Below are 23,210 nucleotides of genomic sequence, written 5' to 3'. Positions count from 1 at the left end.
TGACACACCCACTCACCCATACACTCTAACGCACCTACACTTACTCACCCCCCCAACCCTCACTCCCTCCCTCCCTCCCCCACACAGCCCCACGAGCTCACACCGTCCCACCGACACCACCACCACCAACCCCACCTACGATGCACCTACCAACAAACCCTCCCACCCACCCCACCACAAGCCCAGCCAACCAGCCGTCCCAGGACACCTCGAGCCTCACCCGTCTCCCCCCCTCCTCCTCCAACACCACGATCATCACCATCATCACCCCCCTCCTCCTCCTCCTCACCTCGTCCCCGCCCTCCACTCCTCTCGATCACTACACGGGCCGGCTGGCTGTTTCTCACGGCGGCCGGGCCGGCTCCCCTTCTCGTTGTGCTCACCCCCATCCCTCCATCCACATCTTTCTCTATTCATCCCTTGCCGCCGTGTCACCCCCACCTTCTACCTCCTCATCGCCCCCCCCACCACCACCACCTCCTCCCACTCGGAGAAGGAGCGCGAGTTCTCGGGGACTGTTAAGTGAAGAGGAGTAGACGCAAGGTGGAGCGCAATCATGGTAAGTGTCTTCAATCCTCCTCCTCATCATCATCATCATCGCCACTCTTATCCGTTCGTCATCCATATCACCACCACCACCGCCATAATTGTCATCTTCATTACCGTCTCCATCACGTTCATCTTCGCCAACATCATCATCATCACCAGCTGGATCACCACTCATCATTAACATCATCATCATCACTCACGATCACATCACTCACTCACGATCATCATCACCACCACCAGCTGCATCACCACTCATCATTAAGATCATCACTCACGATCATCATCAGCACCTACATCATCATCACTAACTCACCATGTATATCCATGAGCAGCGAGGTCGTAGTACTGTTTCTAGACTGTAGTGCAAAACTGCTCTTTGTGTTGTTAGTCTGATGCTGTTCTGATGCTGTTACTTGCGTTGTGTTGTGTGTCTATGGTATGTATCTGTAGATAATGTGCTGTGTGTATGTTGTGTGTGTGTCTGTTGAGGGTTTACTGTAGTGAAATCATTGTATGTGTAGTATAGAGTCCGTGCTGTGTGGTATGTGTGTGTGTAGACACTACATTGTGTGTATTATTATATACACAGTTCGCTTGTAAGAGTGCTGTGTGGCACTCTGTTGTGTACGCTGTGTTGTACAATGTGTATGATGATGATGATGTGTGCGTTGTACACACAAGAGACAGAGTGCCTGGTGTGTTGAGTATTTGGTGTGTCGCAGTGGGGAGGGGGTTGTTGTGTGTGTGTCTGTCTGTGTGTGGGGGAGTTGCGCCTTTAAACCCAGCGCAGTAGGCAACGTTGTAGGTGGATCGGGCTGTGTCCGGGCTTCAAGGAAGAAAACAAATACCACGACAAGTTGTAAGGGCATCCAGCAGTGGATTCCCCAACGCCTTGCAATGCTGCTGCTGTTGTTGTTGTAGTTGTTGTTGTAGTTGTTGTTGTGCGGAGTGTGCCCACAGTGATTCTTGTTTAGTTAGATTTTTACTGGTAGGAACGAAGTTGTAAACTGAGTGTACCAGCCTGCAATAGATTAATGTGTCCGTCCGTCCGTCCCCTTTCAATACTTTAACGAAGTGAAATCTCGTGCTGTTGGGTGTAAAATCAGCAATAGACAGCGCAGAGACTTGATATGTCTTATTGCACCCAACATTTGGAAGTCACATTATCTCATTTGCGAACTTCGCTTTTGGGGATGTGGCAAATTCACACACAGCCCACAGCCGAATACCATTTGCGAGGCGAAGTTCGAAGGCACCGTGACGTTACTTTGCCAATGTTCCTACCAGCCCACCCTGCAGGGACCTGTTTGTTATACACGATTCGGCGGCGGTGGGTGGGTAGGGATTTAAATGAGTGGTGTTCTTCGTACGGTAGTCACCGACACACACTCCCTGAGTGGATATTGAACGACGTGCCAGGGTGGGTCGGGTGGTGGTGCTTCGGCGGTGGATAGTCGGTGACCACCTATGAAAATCAGATGGAACTTAAATACCTATGTGTGTATCCCCACCCCTTTGTAAATTAAACAAAGCCGCCTGGCTGACTTGTGTGCATTGTATGGTACACGTGATCGCGTGGACAAAATAACACTCGGCACATTCTCCTTTGTATAAAAGATGCTGTAAACAACAGGCGTGTTATTTTTCTTTAAATATGTAAACTTCATATCGCAACAACACGACTTCCCTGAAACCGTATCACATTTTCTCTCCTAAAAACAGGGCTGTTGCCTTAAACGTCTGGTTTAAATGATGAGCTAAAACCCACACGGATCGAGTGTGGTCGCGTTACATCAGCCACTCGACAACAATTATGAACGGTTGCATTCGGAGTTAAATTGTTCCTACTTTGAGTGGCGTTACAAAGAGAAAGTAAAATGATGTTACAAGTAAAACAACATGCAAGTTGTTAGCCTCGTGACAAACAAGCCACTATTGTTTGTAAAGTACTGTTTTAGCTAAAGAAAATGTGCATTTCAAGTGCTGTAATTTGTAAACCAACGTTATTAGTCCTCGTGAGCGTCACCGAGTCTCGTGACCCCGTTTCTGGAGGTTCCTGCATTGGGATGTTTGTCTATGGGGCCGTCCATAAATGACGTCACGCACCTGGGGGGGGGGGGTCAGACATTTGTGACGATGTGTGACGAGGGGGGGGGGTTGAGAAATGTGACGTCACATCAAAATGCGCAACTTTAAATAAATATAGACAACACGTTCTACTTAATTAAATAGACTTTTTAATAAATGTTTTCTCCTACAACATCAGAGTGCAGCGCCACATTAAATACGCACTACAATGACAATAGTTTAAAGCGATTTGAAGCATGTTTTTTGGGGGGGGGAGGGGGGGCAGAGCTTTGTGACGTCATATTTGAGGGGGGGTCTGACTTTGTGACGCCGTGTGACGAGGGGGGCGGGGTCAAAAATCGTCCAAAATCGCGTGACGTCATTTATGGACGGCCCCTAATATCAATTAATTACATTAGTTTTTACTTCGTGTGGGAGGAAACTGTGGGCAGATGGTTGCTGGCTAGCCTAGCCGACTTTTATAATTATCAACAAGAGTTAGTATGTTTTAAGTCACAGACGTACACTCTCATTTTTCCGAACAGAATTATACAGCTATTGTGACTACAGGTACCGTAATCCAGGATTTGAAATCACTTTGCTAATGTCATAGTTCAGAACTGCTCTGTGCAGTATTTGTGTGTGTGTTCTGTATACTGTCATGGTTTAGCACTGACGTGTGTCGTGTGTATTCTGTAATACAAGAATACTGTCGCTGTGTTTGCAATAGACCCAGGGCGGAGACCTATTTTTATCAAAGTGCCAATGCTAGCCCCACCTCAGTGCCTCTTGTCAAATAGCAGCTGGACATGAGTGGTTCAGTCGCTTTGTTTTCTTGTACCCCGCTAATGATTCGTCTTGTACAGTACTAAAAAGAACAGATCTCATTAAGGCATGTTTAAAGGAGTTTTTGATGTGCTATTTTTAGTACATCTTACAGTTCTAATTAGGTGGTTTTGAACCGTAAAGAAATGTATTTGCACAAAACAATGCCACTTTTTTTCAAAATATATTTAATATAACATCTCCCGTTTAGTCGACTATTTGTGTACTGCGTTCCCCATTCATGTCATGTTAAGAGCACACTCGATGCTCGTATAGCAGTGTTGTGGATTGGATACCTATCGCAATGTCATATCTTTTTGAGTGAGTGTCCCATACGCAAACGCCTTCTTGATTCATTCGCATCTGGGTAATAGTAAAAAGACTTTACCATGGTCATGTTATTATTGCTGACATCACACCACGCAGACAGTAACACACAACTCCCCCACAAAACTGCCCCACTCCCAAGAACCAACAAGAGGCTCGCTGTGACCTTAGGGGTCAGCATCTCTTCCCAGAGATTCCTTTGACATCCTGACGACAGTGAGATTCTCTCCAGTGTCCTCTCTCCAGGAATCAACCGAGTGGAGAACATAGAGCCGTCATTCATGCCCGTGGCTAATGGGCTGCTGAATTTTGAAGGAGTGGTTGGCATAACGCGCACAAATACATGCCACATCACACACACGGGCTGAGCCTTTGACAGACAGCGTTGTGTGGGTGGGAGCCTCACTGGCTCCGGGAAACGTGCCATGCGCCATACGTAAATGTGTGCCTCTGTTTTGTGCCAGTGTACACTGCAATGAACGGATTACGCAAGCAGCCGGGTTATTTATATATTTAGTACACTTTTTTTTTCAAACAGGAAAGGGTTAAGTTTTGCTTCCTGAAAGTTGATATCTGAGAAAGCAGTTTTTGCTCAAATGAAAAATGATGCCATCATTGTGTGCCATTTTAGCAATATCCAAATATTATTTTGTATGGCCGATGTAGTAGATGCAGAACAACGACTACAATTTCACATTCAGGTGGTCAAGCCAGATGTATCCGCGTGAGAAGCAGTGGAGTTGTATCCCTGTGATGTCTCCTTTGTGTTTGTGGATTCGGATATTGCGTCATTATATGTGTTGTACTGTTTGTTCTGGATGACCACATATCCAAATAATGTACGCATATCCTGTATGTTTTATGTGCATCGTATATATGCTTATTGTCTTCCTTATGGTTTGTTTAGTCATAAGGAAACGCTTTAAAATTGTTGCAAGGGCTTCTGACCTTAGACAACTTGCAAGGACAGGATTATTGTTAGTAGGTTTTTTTACGCAATTATATTTAAAAGTTTGCTTATAAACTTTGGATTTTAATCTTGACACTGGCACATGGTAGCATTTTATTTCAAATGCAAACAATACCATAGGCTTAACATCTGCTTTATGGTGTAGAGCACACTTTGATCATGCCCTGCGGTGTAATCATGGTTTAATGTGGTGTTGGAATCCTTGTGTATGTCTACAAGAGATGCAACGATGCATCGATTCACATATTTACATCATTTCTTAAGCTGACAGTAATACAGGCATCGGATCGAGTGCAATAATGTATGTTTTTATATTTTCATGTGTTGTATGAAGTGAGTTCACAAGGCCCCTTCAGCTGTTAAAGGCCATTACTTCGACACTGAATGATGATCATTTGCAGCTGGGGGTAAATAGGCACATACGTCTGTTCAGTGCATACATTATTATACATAAGAATGGCAGAGTTGGTGTGGTGATATTACAATCATATTATTGTCTGTGGACAATATTTTGAATAAGGGGCTGTACATAAATGACGTCACGCACCTGGGGGGGGGGGGGTCAGACATTTGTGACGATGTGTGACGAGGGGGGGGTTGAGAAATGTGACGTCACATCAAAATGCGCAACTTTAAATAAATATAGACAACACGTTCCACTTAATTAAATAGACTTTTAAATACATGTTTTCTCCTCCAACATCAGAGTGCAGCGCCACATTAAATACGTACGACGATGACAATAGTTTAAAGCGATTTGAAGCATGTTTTATATATTTTTTGGGGGGGTTGGGGGGCAAAGTTTTGTGACGTCATTTGAGGGGGGGGTCTGACTTTTTGTGACGCCGTGTGACGATGGGGGGGGGGGTCAAAAATCGTCCCAAATCGCGTGACGTCATTTATGGACGGCCCCTAAAGCAAAAGCTCGATGTTTACAACTGCTGTGGCCCAGAGGAACAGAAGGAAACGGAGGACTAAAACATCTTATTTTTCTGAATTTTTTTTTAAAATGTTTAGGATTATAGTGGCTATTTCTTTTTTCAGTGGTAGGCATTGTTTTCCGTTGACAATTGGAGAGTGTATGTGTATTGTTTAAAGACAATATTTGAGGACAGATTATACCCATATACTGCCTTGAAATAACAGGATAAGTAAACAATTTAAAAGGGAATTTTGGCTGGAAAGCAAAGACATTTTCCACGTCCGAAAAATAATCCTCTTATTTTTACTTATCCCAATGTTTACAATAGAAGATTAGTGATGCAACAAAAACACATACTTAAACATGTGTTCTTTTGAACTTTGCTGGGCATCGGGTGTTTTCTCTCCCACAATGCAATACACCATACTTTTATCTATGTTAGTGTAGGTCGGTTGTTTGTTTTTTTCTGTTGATTTTCAAAATAGTGTTTTCATGCTCAAATAGCTTGACGCAGTGCTCATTTGTATTGGTAGCACTGAGAGATTTATGGAAGTCCCACATTAATATGGCAGGGGTCTTTCTCTGCATAATACAATCACAGTTCACTCCCTAGAAATAGAAATAGGTACTGAATGAATGTTTACACCCTCGGAGAGATACTAGGCTGAGTTGATACCCGACTGGAATTTGACCTTGAAAGTTTCAGATTGAGGGCCACGCAGCCAGATAAGTTCATGATTTCATTGACTCAAGGATCTGTTAGGGTACTAAAGTAATCGCCATAAAAACTCTCAATAAAAATCGCTGACAATGGACTTTCGACGTATAAATGAGAAGAAACTGATTTGTCAATTAAAATGGAATCTGACAGTGCATGCACAGGATTGTCCGTGTAAGAACTCATTATTTACCGTGAATGCGAATTTTCTGCAGATTCTATGCGAATGTTAGATTTAGTGTAGAAGAGAGACCAAGACGTGCAAACAAGACGAAAAAACCGTGAAGCAGTGCAACTGTGATGGTAAAAACCAGACCAATATAATATAATAAGTCCTTGAATACAATCATGACCTTCGCCCACCTTCCGAATCGTCACAATTCAGTAAATTGCTAGGAGGGAGTACGACGTTACATTATTGGTCATAACCAAATGTATTTATCGCGCAGTGCATGCAATTATTTAGCTGCAAATACAAAACTAATATCGTTGAACAAAACCGGACGAAGTAGCCCAAACTCTTGTGACATCGTTGGTGTCAATGCCAAACTCTGTGACATAACAGAAATTAATTAATACGTAACTCAGCCCTGAACATTGCTGCAGCTGGGCCACCTCGTGTAATCTGCGTGTTCAGTCAGAACTTTTTTCTTAGGACAGTGCAGAGGCTGCCGGAAGCAGGAAGTTTTATTTTAGTTCAGTTTATTTTTGAACGTTTCATACGTAAACAAATGTCACATTTTCGAGTAAAAGTGTCCCAAAGTGATCGTTGAACGCAGGCCAATCAATTATTTACTTCGGCGTTGTGAAAGGAAAAAGAATAGCAGCCATGACATTCGTATGATTATTTTATCGTAAATATTTTTTACATTACAGCATTAGAAACGGAGACTAGGTGTGAATCCGCACTGTGGTGAAATATGCTCAAGCAACGCACATGACTAACACACAGTGGATAGGGCCTTCATTCTAGATTTGAAGCTTTCGTGACTGCAAGGATTCATTCTCTTTGGTTTTTTCGGTAAAGTCACGTAGGTAAAATAAAATAAATGAAAACAACTAAATTAAAACCTGTATATAATCCCGTGTGTCCCTGAGCTGTTCACTTGATAAGGCTAATTTTGCTGTGATTGTTCCACCTGAAGACGGAAGCTTGTGTTGCCTCCGAAACGTCGTGATTTAATTTAGTTTAAATTTATTTTATTTTACCTACGTGACTTTACCGAAAAAAACAAAGAGTACGGCCTTCATTAATTGATTTACTGGAGAAGCCCACTAGAACTGTGCACTTTGAAATCTCCGATTAGCGCGGTTGGCCTACTTACGTTACAAGAAACTCTTTAAAAAGAGTTTTTTTTTTTAAAACCGGTTTTATGAACAACTTCGTTTAACTCACGGTCTTTGAGAAGTGCGTCAATGGCGCCTGCTTATTGGGCGAGCCAATTCCCCCAATTTAGGGACCGCTGCGTTTTTGACCTCCACACACAACAATATATAATTAATAAGCCGTCCATACAAAACATTTTAATTGCTTGAAAGGAGGCAATTAATTGACTATTTGATGCCGATTTTGATACAGGCATGCATTGTCACCGGATCTGAGTACGTGTGCACAATTTGGAATTGATTGGACAACAGGAAGTTAGACTAACTTTTGATTACAACTTTTGACCACGACAAACACAAGCGAAGTTCAATAAAACCGTTGAAAAAAAAGAGAATCTTCGCACGAACATAGAAGTTGCCATGCAATCATGGGAGGCGGGTGGAAAAACAAAGGGAGCGAGAAGAGAGAGTGTGTGTGTGAGAGTGTGATTAGGGCGAGTTGGACGTGGGAGGGGAGGTCAGGCAAAGACCGTATGGTGTGATGGGGACACACAAACAGAGTGTGGAGGGCTCGCTCTTTTATCAGCCTGGCCCCTGCACGGGTGCGGTCACCACAGGGGTTGCGGGTGGAACAGAAGTGAGGCCACCCAAACTTTGTGCAAGGCAGGAAGAGAGAGAGAGAAGGGCTCTTGGCAACGTTTCGCTTGGGCTCGCTCTGGCCGGCTCAGCAGAATAATTGTGCACCGATTGGCAAGGCGTTCGGATTGCGCGGCCGATCGGGTCTCGGGAGATGATATCGTGAGAAAATCGCAGCTCTTGTGTTGGCGGCCACAGAAAATCCTGCTGCTGCCACCCTCCAAACACCCGCCCCCCCCCCCCACTAAAAGACAAAAAAATAATAACCATATGTGCCTGTTTGAGCGCCACACTGAGGAATGTGAAGCCGAACGATAACCGTGTTTCCCTTGAATGAAAACTTTGGGGGGGAGTTGCTTGCAGCCTCGTTTGAAGATGTTTTTGTTTGTTTGTTCACCTACCGGCGGATTACATTTACATCTGTTCAATGAAACAATTATTTCGATCTAAAGCTTTCGTGACTCCATAGATTCATCTACTTTGGTTCTTTCGGTAAAGTCACGTAGAACGTAGAATGAGAATAAAATAATAAAATAAGACAATAAAATACTCACGACGTTTCGGCCACAACACAAGCAGCCTTCATCAGGTGAAAGAACAGAAAGAAAGAACAGAACTGTCAGGACGACAGTGCTCCACTGTCCTCCTGATGAAGGCTGCTTGTGTTGTGGCCGAAACGCCGTGAGAATTTTATTGTCTCTTTTTATTTTATAATTTTATTCTCATTCTACGTGACTTTACCAAAGGAACCAAAGAAGATGAAACAATTATTATTATTATTATGTTCCCTTACAAATGCATAGCAGGCTGTCGGCAAGCGGCGACGCTCTATACGATTGCACTGCGGGACGCCTGCGAACGTAATCGCTCACGATTACGTGACGCCCCGCGGCTTGCGCTTTCCTCGCCGAGTGCCCTGCACTTGCTGTGCCAGGCACGCGTGTTGAAGGCAGAGGCGGGCAACGGGGCCTGGAGCCGGCATCGGAGCTCGCAACGGTCTGTGAAGAGAGGAGAGACCGCGCGAGTCACCCTTTGGGTGCTGCCTTTCAGCCAAGTCCAGTGACGTGCTCGCCGTGAAACACAAGAGCGTTGGGGGATTGGAAAGGTGATGAAAGTGGCATGCTGTGAGGCAGGGTGTGGCGCTGCTTGTACCCAAGGGGGGCTGGCATTGTCCCCTTCTGGCCATCCAATCTGAACAATCGGTGCTGAAAAGACCCGTAGTGTTATTTGTTGTTTGGGGTGAGGCTATTCACAAGGCATGTAATGACCCTTTCCCCTCCGCCTGCGATGCCATGAATTGTCAGAATTTATTATTTCGATTAATAATCCAAAATTGTGTTTAAGGTTACATTCTTTTAATTATTTATCAGGGTTCAGAATCAGAATATTTAGACTGAAGGAATCCGATGAGCTTTCGTGACTGCAGGGATTCATATTATTGGTTCTTTCGGTAAAGTCACGTAGAAGGGAAACAATAAAATAAAAAAAATAAAAAAAAATTCTCACGACGTCTCGACTGCAACACAAGCAATCATCATCAGGTGTGAAAACCACAGCAGTTTTTTCAAATTTTCTTGCTGTGGTTTTCACACCTGATGATGATTGCTGGTGTTGCAGTCGAAACGTCGTGATAATTTTTTTGTTTTAAATTTTTATTATTTTATTGTTTTCCTTCTACGTGACTTTACCGAAAGAACCAAGAATACAGTCTTAGTTCCTTCACTTCACCGTGTGAGGAGGCCTTCATCCAGCAGTTATAACAAAAACTATTTTACTTTTAGTTGATAAACAATTTCATAACTATTTTAGTTGAGTAACAACGGGCTGTACAGTATTCACATAATAACATTGATCTACAATATGCCCAGTGCAAGTGCGAAAATATCTCTCTTGCTTATGAACTAGTTTCTTCTACTTTGGTTGCCAATTCGTCGACATGTATTTTAATAAAACATCTGGAGGCACATGTGCAATGCAGACGCCTACACCAGAGGTTCTTCGGAGACTCGCATTTTTATCTTACACTGCACGCTTCTAACTTTCAGTGTGTACACCGGTGACCGTGGGATGAATTGAGAGCTAGTGTGTCCATGACCTCTGCACAATTCCATCCGTGCCATCAAAGGTGAATACTTAATGAACCTGTTAGCTCTCTACTGCACAGGGCACAGCACATGGTCAAACGTTTGCCTATTCTCAAGCACATGTAATGTCGACTAAGTCATTCAAGGCTGGCTAAGCCAATCTCAGTGTCTGGCGGAGGAGGGCTATTTGCATAGTGCTCAATCCACAGTGTTGATGTTTCCACAACAGGTACTTATTTAAGGCTTAGTCAACCTGGGAGAGGCTTGGGACTAGTTTGTGATATCACACCACCGATGTTAGCTGTGGCTGGGAATCATTCATGATGCCAGGTGTGAAGGCAGGCATGGGACCATGGTACACTACAACTATGGGATTTGCTGCCAACAACATAGCCCACCAGGAGCATATATCATACGTTTTTATGCATGGCAATTGCCCATCCAAGCACTATGCAGGATCAACTCTGCTGAACTTCTGAGATCTGACGAGATCAGGTGCATGCCTCGTGATTTGTCCATAGGTGTGTGGATAAGGGGAATACATGATATGCGTACGTGCAGATAATAGGATGCTGTTGTTAAAAGGATATTCACCCTTGCAGAGAACCATGAGCAAACTCTATGATATTGGATTGAAGTTGAACTTGGAGCACACACAACTCCGCACCAGAGACGGCGACGCTGCCAGTCTGCCAACTCGGTAGCACCGTCCTTGCGGTGCCAGCGGTGCCAGCGGTGGCAGCGGTGCTCGTGAAGGAAGCGTGCGGTGCACTGTACAGTGCATCATATCGGATTAATTAAATAGGAAGCCAATGCAGGAAGTGCTACAGGCACTCTGACCGTCAGGGCAGGATGTGGGCCGAGTTTCGATGGAGTGGGGCCAGCCGCAGTGGACGGCAAGACACCACACGCGCATTCATTGCCGACCGCCACCAGGGTTGTCCCAGAACAGAACAAAGTGAGAGCGTGCCACAGGATGCCTCTTGCTGGTGGCAGGATGTTTTTGTTTTTTAAACGTCTCTTGAAACGCAGGTCATGCCAGGCGGTGGTGAGGGCACCGGGGCCGCTAAGTGTGAACCTGGAAGAGGTCAACACACTCGTCAACCAACACTGCCTTAAAAGAAAAATAATAAATCTGATAAATGTAATCGGCGACGTTTTGGGCAGTGGCCCTTCTTCATGGCCCATAAACAGGTGGGGTTGTTGACAAGTGCCAGTTTTATTTTTTATTAATTGTTCTGGTGCACTACTGCCAACGCAGCAGCCATGACCAAATAAATATAATTTGTTTCATTTGGTAGAGGTCAACGGACGAGTCAATTCAGGGGTAGCAGTGTTTGTTTAGCTATAAATCGGTCACTCGAAAGGTATGGTGGTGTCATGGCGTGATTGCTGGGCATTTTATGCCATCTCTCCCGCTATGGATTGTATACTCTGTATGTGCAGAGCGATGAGTCGTGTGTGAGTTTAATGGAATTGACGACATCCCAATTTAGGACCCTCCTGAAAAACTAGTCTTGAGACTCGGTGAGGCTTTTCTGGATACACAAATGACTTTATTAGTATTTGTGAGTGGGAGTTAATGACAGTGATTTTTTCAAGAAAGCATACCCCGAGCCCTGGTGTGTGTTTTGATTTAAACATTTGTGCTTACACAATAGGCATTAAGAATTAATGTAGCTCATGGGAAGCCATAATTAAACAAGGCAGATGGTCCATTTAATATCCAGCATGTCCCTCCAGGTATGTTTGTAAGTTATATACAGTAATTTGGTATGTCTATTGGTGGGTGGAGTGATGGCGCAATGATTCACACGCTATGGTATGAACCCAACAACATGAGATTCATTCCAGGCTATGGTAAACATCATTGACGAGTGAAATCTGAACCGGTCCTCCTTTGTCCTTTCACTAACCTGCACTAACGAGCATGGCGAGGTATTGTCACTAAAACTCCCGTCACACAACAACATGAATCCTTCATCCAGCAGTGACGCAATGAGGACTAAAAATATATAATTCAGGTGGTAGATTATTAAATTCATATTCGTGAGATTGTGCTCACATTACAGCTAGAGTTGACAACCTATTACAATCCCCACGGTCAATAAAATGAGTACCACTTGGTGAGCCACACTGTGGGAAGTCGCATGGATAGGCTTGTCAAACCCATGGGAAAGTGTATTTTCCACCACTGGCTCAGGGCAGGAAATGAATATGAATGCTGTGTAAGTAATGGGGCCACTTAGATTTGAAATTTACATTCTCAACCGTTTGGCTGTCTCACATTAATTGCAGCATACAGTGTATTTGTAATATAAATTTGTCAAGTGTTTATGGATTTTGTTGGCAGTACTTGGTCTTGCTTGTCAGTAGTCATTGGCACCTGGGAGGAGTATCATTAAGTACTCTGTTAGCGGTTTCCCACTCAATTGGGATGGTTGCTCGTCTTTATATTGGTTTTAGATGCATGGAACATTTCATTGTGACTGACTGCCCCACTCAGGATTCTATTACCGTACCTGAAATTACCGTACAGTTGGACGTTGACAAAAATGTTTTTTTTTTGTTTTAACAGCAGCTGAAAAGTGTAAAAAAATAAGTATGGAGAGGTGCGTGTTTGGAATTACAGCGATGCAGAAATAATAAATACTGTACATGGATCAGACAACATAAGCCAGTCGGAGACGTACATGTAACTGGAAATAAAAGTACGGAGGCTTGGGCAAGACATGTTGCTGAAAGGTATGATGGCAGGTGGTTGAGATTAAAGATGGAGTGGCAGGCAAAGGAGATAACATGCCTGAGAGTACTCCGACCGTGGGGATGCAGCAATGACATCGGCTCGTGTGCAATAGCTCGGAAGGATCGTTGCATCGTCAGACCATGAGATGATGGTGGCCTGGGAAGGCCTGCCTGTATGCAGCAGTGATAATTACCGTGAAGTGAAAGAGAGTTGCTTGCAGCAGGTATTTCCCATGCCCGGTGTGTATGCATTTGCACAAAAACCACCGTGGCGTCGATCAGACAGTCTTGGACTGGAACGAGCTACAAATCCTGGCAAGCCCTCATGTAGGGTGCTGAACAGGAATGTCGAAGCATACGGTGGCCTATGATGGGGGGAGGGAACTTTACTGGTGCAGGTCCTGGGGCACTAGATTTTCTTTGGGCCTTGGTGGATGCCTTGGCAGCCAACGTCCGAATATTCGTGGAAAGACGGTAAAGAAGAATTATGGTTTTGACTACTGGTTTAACGATTCTCACCCACACGCCCCCCACTGTCCGCCCACCGGCCAGTCAGTGAATTATTACAATTTATGGAAGCGATTCAATTGGAGAATCAATATATATTTTACATTGTGGTGAATGTAGTGGCTTCTCGTGGAAACCAGTGTCAATTGAACCCATGTAATTAAACATATAGGTCTTGAAGAACATTGATTATTAGTTCTTACACGTGCAAATTTATACACGTTTCGTGAGCTTGAGGATATTATTTGATGCATTTAAAGACCCCTAATTTTTTACTTGTCCGCAAATATGTGAATTACAAAAGAAATAGTGGTGATGATCGCTAACAGAAATCATGTTTAAAATTTTATTCGTTTTTACGCCCCTGAATGAGAGGTATTCACATTAACAGTCACGGTGGAATTTCCTGTTTTCTTTAATCTCCAACCTAAAATAAGTAGAGGATTGCATCGCTGATGATATCGTTGTGTAACGACGTGCACTGATTGCAGCATGACGATGGCGTTGTATTTAAACAGTGTTTCCATATGGGGGGGAAAAGCAATAAATGCATAGCCTCTAGTTTCATTATATAGTACCGCAACTGGAAAAACGCAAACGATGATGCTGTGCTGCACCACGTGTTGGTGTGAAAGAATCAATGTCAAGTAAAGTTGAGTCGTTGGGTACTTTAAATTAGGCCAGGTGGGCGCCCATCTATTGTTGGTTCAACTGCATGGCATTGTCGTCGTGTGCTGCAAGTCAAATGCCAAAGTTAGTTTTTCGGTCCCACAACTGTGGCAGCTTAGAACACGTGTTCCTGGGAACTAGGAGCAAATTCAAGTGGTGGAATCAACGCACTTAACAATTTCACTTAAAATATACTCGATCTACAAATGTGTGCGTGTGTTAATTAGGCAAGTAACAATCAAGCTGAAACCGTTTACAAGGAATCACGTCTGCATTAACCACAATACTTGCGGTCAAAATGCAAACAAAAAACATGCTCCAATAATACAGTATATGCATTGTCCTTGAAACTGATTCGTCCACACCAGAGACACCTTTCTTTTGAGCCTCGTCTCAAAACGGTATAAGACCAGAAGACGCCAAAAGGCGAACAGCACAAAGACAATGCACTATCAGAGTAATGAGGGTTCGGGGTGAGCATCTACATCATGGGACCTCCTTTGCCAGTACCAAAATATGAGAATGGGTTTTCCCCTTTTTTATGGCAACAAAACAGGTGTTAAGATGTATTCTAACCACAAGTATTGTGGTTAATGATTCCTTGTAAAAGGTTTCAGATTGGTGTTTTTACATCTTAACACCTGTTTTGTTGCAAGAAAAAAAAAGGGAAAACCTATTCTCATATTTTGGTACTGGCAAAGGAGGTCCCATGGTGTAGTCACGTCTTATTTATGTAAGTTACAGCAGATGCTCAGGTTTATTTTTAGGCTAATTGGGCAAAACTGTACGAACGCGACAGAGGAAATGAGAAACAATGAAAACGAGACGTTAAAAACGAGACAACGTGATTGCTTCACGAATCTTAAAGTGATCTCCGGTTGTGACAATGGAATCAGAGTGGTGTGCTGTACTGTACATCTATGTTTCCGTGTACTTGCTCACCACCTTCACCAACCCCCACTGTGACGTAGGGTCAAATAATCCTCATGACCCATGCAGGAATGGGCACGCCCTCATCCAGCAGTGGATTAACAAGGGTCGTACGTGTGAGGAATAGTTATCTTTAGCTGGTAGTGGCTCAATGGCGTTCATGTTAACTGGGTAACTACCCAATACACTCTTAAAAAAAAAACCCTCTGATTCCCAGAGTGAATACATTCTCACTTTTCCCTAATTACTGTCAACATTTCCTCCATGTGGTAAAAGGCAGCCACATTTTTCAAACTATGGAGTACTCCCCTTTTCTTCTCACCCCATTGATGCCAATCTGTGTCTCTTCATGTTCGAGGCTGCGCACTGTATGTTCTTTAGTCCTCTACTAAATGACAGGACTTTGGCTCAAAATGTTCGTCCATTCTATCCGATCTTCCTCATTTCACAACTATGGCTGTTTTTGTTCAAATCTCAATGAGCATTCGTTTTTTTTTCTGCCCCCATGGCCTCTTTCCCAGCATCCTTCCCTCTAGAACTTCCTCCTTCAAACTTTCACCTCTGAGAATGTGCCCAATCCATATATCTTGCCTTTTCTCTGAATTGTTTAGATTCGACTTCTTTTCTCATTGACCTGCTCTTGAACTTCCCCATATTTCTGTCTTACTCTCTATGCGACTGATTTCCATCCATTCAACGCCATTCAACGTGGCAATGATGTCACGGCTGAACAAAATTACGACGATGGTGATGATGATGTTTGTCGGAACCGTGGACTGAGTGGCTCGTACAGTGGTGGCCTGTTCCCTGCTATGTCGACAGGCGATGGGGGTCGCTGCTGTTGTACCTGGCTGACAGCCCCCTCCCGTGAGCCTTCGCATCAGGCAGGGGCCACCTGAGGCCGCCAATTTTCGCGAAACAGAGCGGCCTTTCACGGGTGTCATGTGAAATTGCTCCACTCTAATTGCCCAGTCAATGTACACTGTGGCTCTGTTTTTTTATGATGATGATGATTCCACACGCGTCTTAGCTTATGTACAAGCACAGCCCTTTTTTTAATCCACTGTGAGTTGAGTCACCTCCAACCATGACGTGCAGATCACGGGGGTAATTTGACTCTACTTCACGACGTTGGTCAGTACTGGTTGGCGAAGGTAGGGAGCCATAGACGTTGGAGCACCGTACAGCAAGACAATGGATTTGCTCCACCGCCATCTGCTCAAAATGCAGCTCGACATCAGCCTGCAACACATGTTTAAGAGATGGTGGTCACCCATCCAAGTACTATGTCAGCTCAACTCTATTTAGCTCTGAAATATGATAAAATCAGACGCATTCCAGATGATTATCACAGACGACTTTTTACGGGGTACATTATTTTATATATATTTCGTATCCACATGACAGATATTTCATTGTGGCAGTTTGGCCAAAGGGGACAGTTTGGCCAGAAAAGAATGACTTTTGCTCCTCAAAAACGGTACCTTTTTTATTTTATTTATTGAGTTAAATGTATGTTTACGTTCAAATTAGGCATTTAGTACACCATAATGCATCTCATCGGAGGTACCTCCTGAACAATATTGTTGACAACTGTGAGGCTTTTATTAAAAATCATCTTTGTTATTATTAGTACTATATTTATATTTTCACTTAAACCTGCAGTACACGGTGGCAAACTTCAGTACTTTTATAAAGTGGCAGGATTGATATTATATAATATTTAAATAAAGGGCTTCCTGTGACCATGTTACTAATAAACTCTGCCACTCTTGCTCTCCGGTCAACACGAAACAAGTTTCCCCTGAGACTTATCGTTTTGCATACTCTTATTTCTTACAATGGTAAAAAAATATATTTCACTTTGTTATTTGGCTTTAGCTTTGTGGCGCCACTGGACTTGTGATCTCGATGTCGCTGGTTTGTTCTTCCTGCACTGCAGTTAATACAACGGGACAAATTTTGATTTAAAGCTTTCGTGACTGCAGTAATTCATATTCTTAGCTCTTTCGGTAAAGTCACGTTGAAGGGAAACAATAAAATATATGTATTGTTATATATATAATTTATTATTTTATTGTTTCCCTTCAAAGTGACTTTACCGAAAGAGCTAAGAATACAACGGAGCAAGTTTCTTAATATCCCCCCCCCTCAAATCTCTATCTACCCAGCAGAATAAATGGATAACACCACATTGTCAGTCTGTGTGTGGTCATAAAGTATGGGAACTCCCACCTGTTCCAACACGTCTGCTCAGCATGCAAGAGTCGACCGAAATACCATCTAGGGGCAATCTCTAGGGCTCCTACGAGTGGGGTCCCTTCTGCCAACAGGGCATGAACAAGAAATTGCATGGCTGCCCCTTTACCTTGATGGTGCACGTCTATAATCTAGCCCTTTAGACGCAAGGTTGGTGGATCACGTGGATATAGTTTCGTGCAATAATCTCCCAATCGTCCGTGTTGTGAGGTGGCCAATCGACAGAGGTACAGCGTGGAGGTTCTTGACCTATCTTTGTTTAATTGAGGGTTTCCTCTAATGTGTGGTTTTGTCTACCAAACACGTTCCAGTGCAAAGAAAACTCTTGAAAATGACCCCTGGGACTCGAAAAATGTTTTTTGCTTAATTAATAAAATGGCATGATACTGCACTTCATTTTATTTTGGGTGGGGCATGCCGTTGTATTGGGGTGTTTAACTTCAACGTCGCTGTTTATTGCCCTTCACCGTGACCTGGGTGTGTTAAATTAACTGGTGAATTATTTTTTATAGAGGAAAAAAAACATCACTACGATGAAAACGAACAATGAAACTCTTCATGTAGAATAGCGTACTCTTTAAGGGCCAAATCTGAATGTGGACATTGTGAGAGAGAAACAGTACAGCATGGGCATTCACGCCCTGCTACGATTCCACAATAGCAGTCCCTGTGGCGTGAGCTGTAGTTACAGGTTTACATGTTACAGCCACCTTATCAATTTTCCCGCATGGAGAAGTGTAATGGGGGGGGGGGGCACACTTATGGAAGCAATGATGGTCTTGTAGGCATTCAGAACAAGTAAAATGTGATGCCACAGAAATGTTACATTGGATAGAGCGAATTGCTGTCAGTATATTTTGTTGGTTTCCTTCGCACACCCTGGGCCCTTTGATATATAATTGAGACGTTACACAAGGGTACATTGAAATGCCGGGTATTGCAGTGGCTCAAGCGACTCACTCACAATCGGCAGGTACAGTGAGACAGACGCCTCTGACCAACTCGAATATGAGCTGCACCGTGGAGTCAATCCAACAAAAATGTTCCTTCTCATGCCACGCATAGATTCTTCCAATTGTCAGTGACTGCACGTGGATGAATGGAGTTACACCCAATTGGCAGCAAATGTATCCTATTACCCGCATTCGTCTGCACGGATAAGAGGACTAGAAATGCACGGATGCTCGTCCCCCCCCCCTCTCCATCACCAGAAACACCGTGGCTATAAATTACAACAAAGCAAGACGGAGCTGAGGTGACTTATAGGGGCGTGAGTACTGTACGCCGCTTTTGGTGAGGATTGCATTGGGTCAGTGTTTACAAAAAGATTGCCGCGATGGGGCAAGACGGTGTGACGATACATTGTACAATATCATATCCTCGATAATGGTATCATTCGTTTTGCTGAATATTTGTTTTAATGTCTTATTTCCTCGCACAATATTCGCGAGTAAACAAATTAAATAATGAAAGCTCTAAATACTATATATTCTTGGTTCTTTCGGTAAAGTCACGTAGAAGGGAAACAATAAAATAATTAAAAATATATAAAATAATAGTGATAATTGTATTGTTTTATTGTTTCCCTTCTACGTGAAGAACCAAGAATATGAATCCCTGCAGTCACGAAAGCTTTAAATCAGCTCTAAATACTGTAAATAGCTATGGAGCCGTCCATAAATGACGTCACGCACCGGGGGGGGGGGGGGGTCAGACATTTGTGACGATGTGTGACGAGGGGGAGGGGGGGTAAAAAAAGTGACGTCACATCAAAAGGCGAAACTTTAAATAAATACAGACAACACGTTCTACTTAATTAAATATACTTTTTAATACATGTTTTCTCCTACAACATCAGAGTGCAGCGCCACATTAAATACGCACTACAATGACAACAGTTTAAAGCGATTTGAAGTATGTTTAATTTTGGGGGGGGGGGGGGCAGAGCTTTGTGACGTCGTATTTGAGGGGGGGGGTCTGACTTTTTGTGACGCCGTGTGACGATGGGGGGGGGGGGTCAAAAATCGTCAAAAATTGCGTGACGTCATTTATGGACGGCCCCTATGCCACGTGTGGACCCATTGAGGATACTTTCTCTTCCATTATCAAAAACTTAAGGACTAATTACATTTGCAGACATTCACTTAATATATATTTGACGTCGTAACTGTCCACATGCTGTGTCATGAGCTTCATACGTTGCAAAATGACACAGTTACGGGAAACTGATTTCGACAACAGTGATCGTATCGTGACAAATTTCAAACTGCGGAGACCAGCCTACTTTATACAAGTGACTGATGTCCGATAGCAATGATTAATCTGCTGCTTGTTGCGCCGTCTGATGGGCCCACGGTGGATGTGGGTAATATGACTCAGAAGCGGCAGCTGAACGTTTGTAATCGTCGCCTGGCATTTGGTGGGGGGGGGGTCCCACAGCGTCGGAGTTAGTGCATGGGAAAACTCACAAGTTCGTGCGTGGGAAAACTCACAAGTTCGTGCGTGGGAAAACTCACAAACTCGTGCGTGGGAAAACTCACAAGTTCGTGCGTGGGAAAACTCACAAGTTCGTGCGTGGGAAAACTCACAAGTTCGTGCGTGGGAAAACTCACAAACTCGTGCATGGGAAAACTCACAAACTCGTGCATGGGAAAACTCACAAGCACGTGCATGGGAAAACTCACAAGTTCGTGCGTGGGAAAACTCACAAGTTCGTGCGTGGGAAAACTCACAAACTCGTGCGTGGGAAAACTCACAAACTCGTGCATGGGAAAACTCACAAACTCGTGCATGGGAAAACTCACAAGCACGTGCATGGGAAAACTCACAAACTCGTGCGTGTGAAAACTCACAAGTTCGTGCGTGGGAAAACTCACAAGTTCGTGTGTGGGAAAACTCACAAACTCGTGCGTGGGAAAACTCACAAGTTCGTGCGTGGGAAAACTCACAAGTTCGTGCGTGGGAAAACTCACAAACTCGTGCATGGGAAAACTCACAAACTCGTGCATGGGAAAACTCACAAGCACGTGCATGGGAAAACTCACAAACTCGTGCGTGTGAAAACTCACAAGTTCGTGCGTGGGAAAACTCACAAGTTCGTGCGTGGGAAAACTCACAAACTCGTGCGTGGGAAAACTCACAAGTTCGTGCGTGGGAAAACTCACAAGTTCGTGCGTGGGAAAACTCACAAGTTCGTGCGTGGGAAAACTCACAAGTTCGTGCGTGGGAAAACTCACAAACTCGTGCATGGGAAAACTCACAAACTCGTGCATGGGAAAACTCACAAGCACGTGCATGGGAAAACTCACAAACTCGTGCGTGTGAAAACTCACAAGTTCGTGCGTGGGAAAACTCACAAGCTCGTGCGTGGGGAAACTCACAAACTCGTGCATGGGAAAACTCACAAGTTCGTGCGTGGGAAAACTCACAAGCACGTGCATGGGAAAACTCACAAACTCGTGCGTGGGAAAACTCACAAGCTCGTGCGTGGGAAAACTCACAAGTTCGTGCGTGGGAAAACTCACAAACTCGTGCGTGGGAAAACTCACAAGCTCGTGCGTGGGAAAACTCACAAGCTCGTGCATGGGAAAACTCACAAACTCGTGCGTGGGAAAACTCACAAACTCGTGCGTGGGAAAACTCACAAACTCGTGCGTGGGAAAACTCACAAACTCGTGCGTGGGAAAACTCACAAACTCGTGCGTGGGAAAACTCACAAACTCGTGCGTGGGAAAACTCACAAACTCGTGCGTGGGAAAACTCACAAACTCGTGCATGGGAAAACTCACAAACTCGTGCGTGGGAAAACTCACAAACTCGTGCGTGGGAAAACTCATAAACTCGTGCGTGGGAAAACTCATAAACTCGTGCGTGGGAAAACTCACAAGCTCGTGCGTGGGAAAACTCACAAACTCGTGCGTGGGAAAACTCACAAACTCGTGCGTGGGAAAACTCACAAGCTCGTGCGTGGGGAAACTCACAAACTCGTGCATGGGAAAACTCACAAGCACGTGCATGGAAAAACTCACAAACTCGTGCGTGGGAAAACTCACAAACTCGTGCGTGGGGAAAACTCAAGTTCGTGCGTGGGAAAACTCACAAACTCGTGCGTGGGAAAACTCACAAACTCGTGCGTGGGAAAACTCACAAACTCGTACGTGGGAAAACTCACAAACTCGTACGTGGGAAAACTCACAAACTCGTGCGTGGGAAAACTCACAAACTCGTGCGTGGGAAAACTCACAAACTCGTGCGTGGGAAAACTCACAAGCTCGTGCGTGGGAAAACTCACAAACTCGTGCGTGGGAAAACTCACAAGCTCGTGCGTGGGAAAACTCACAATCTCGTGCATGGGAAAACTCATAAACTCGTGCGTGGGAAAACTCACAAACTCGTGCGTGGGGAAACTCACAAACTCGTGCATGGGAAAACTCACAAGCTCGTGCGTGGGGAAACTCACAAACTCGTGCATGGGAAAACTCACAAGCACGTGCATGGGAAAACTCACAAACTCGTGCGTGTGAAAACTCACAAGTTCGTGCGTGGGAAAACTCACAAGCTCGTGCGTGGGGAAACTCACAAACTCGTGCATGGGAAAACTCACAAGCACGTGCATGGGAAAACTCACAAACTCGTGCGTGGGAAAACTCACAAACTCGTGCGTGGGAAAACTCACAAACTCGTGCGTGGGAAAACTCACAAACTCGTACGTGGGAAAACTCACAAACTCGTACGTGGGAAAACTCACAAACTCGTGCGTGGGAAAACTCACAAACTCGTGCGTGGGAAAACTCACAAACTCGTGCGTGGGAAAACTCACAAGCTCGTGCGTGGGAAAACTCACAATCTCGTGCATGGGAAAACTCATAAACTCGTGCGTGGGAAAACTCACAAACTCGTGCGTGGGAAAACTCACAAGCTCGTGCGTGGGAAAACTCACAAGCTCGTGCGTGGGAAAACTCACAAGCTCGTGCGTGGGAAAACTCACAAGCTCGTGCGTGGGAAAACTCATAAACTCGTGCGTGGGAAAACTCACAAACTCGTGCGTGGGAAAACTCACAATCTCGTGCGTGGGAAAACTCACAAACTCGTGCATGGGAAAACTCACAAACTCGTGCGTGGGAAAACTCATAAACTCGTGCGTGGGAAAACTCACAAACTCGTGCGTGGGAAAACTCACAAGCTCGTGCGTGGGAAAACTCACAAGCTGGTGCGTGGGAAAACTCACAAGCTCGTGCATGGGAAAACTCACAAGCTGGTGCATGGGAAAACTCACAAACTCGTGCATGGGAAAACTCACAAGCTCGTACGCACGCACGCACTCCTCCCCCCCTTCTCTTCCCTCTCTGCATGTCTGAGATGGCATTGCATTATGTATGTCCTTTCCGTCCACCCTTCAAGGTTGGCATAGCTGATCTTGAGTTGTGCAACATACGAGGCTTTGCGTTACCACGTTATGAATAATTAACGAGCATTATCCTGTTAACCCCATTTAACTGCTTCCACCAACCCAAAACCAAATTCCTCATTGGTTTTCAAAATTGGATACAGTCTAGACTCTAGACTGTTAGACGCCACAATGTGGATATTATCTATTTTTGAGAGAGATGGCACTATTTTTTTACAACTTAAGTAAACAATATTTTTTGCTTGGCAGTTTCAATTAGAAGCGTGTAA

The 23,210-nt window shown here is 44.3% G+C and overlaps 1 protein-coding gene across 1 annotated transcript in view; it reads left to right on the top strand.

The window, feature by feature from the left end:
- Window positions 1-307: 307 nt before the first annotated feature.
- The window catches only part of LOC116938511 (unconventional myosin-Ie-like), a 113,162-nt gene continuing 90,259 nt past the window's right edge, over window positions 308-23,210 (top strand). The window contains exon 1 of the mRNA XM_032945662.2: window positions 308-559. Coding sequence (XP_032801553.1) covers window positions 557-559 — 3 coding nt within the window. The 5' untranslated portion in view covers window positions 308-556. The remainder of the gene's footprint in view (window positions 560-23,210) is intronic.

Source organism: Petromyzon marinus, chromosome 1 (assembly GCF_048934315.1).
Source record: "Petromyzon marinus isolate PM22_M1 ecotype Great Lakes invasive population chromosome 1, UKy_Petmar_22M1.pri1.0, whole genome shotgun sequence".
NCBI lineage: Eukaryota > Metazoa > Chordata > Hyperoartia > Petromyzontiformes > Petromyzontidae > Petromyzon > Petromyzon marinus.
This window is presented reverse-complemented; position numbering and strand designations above follow the sequence as displayed.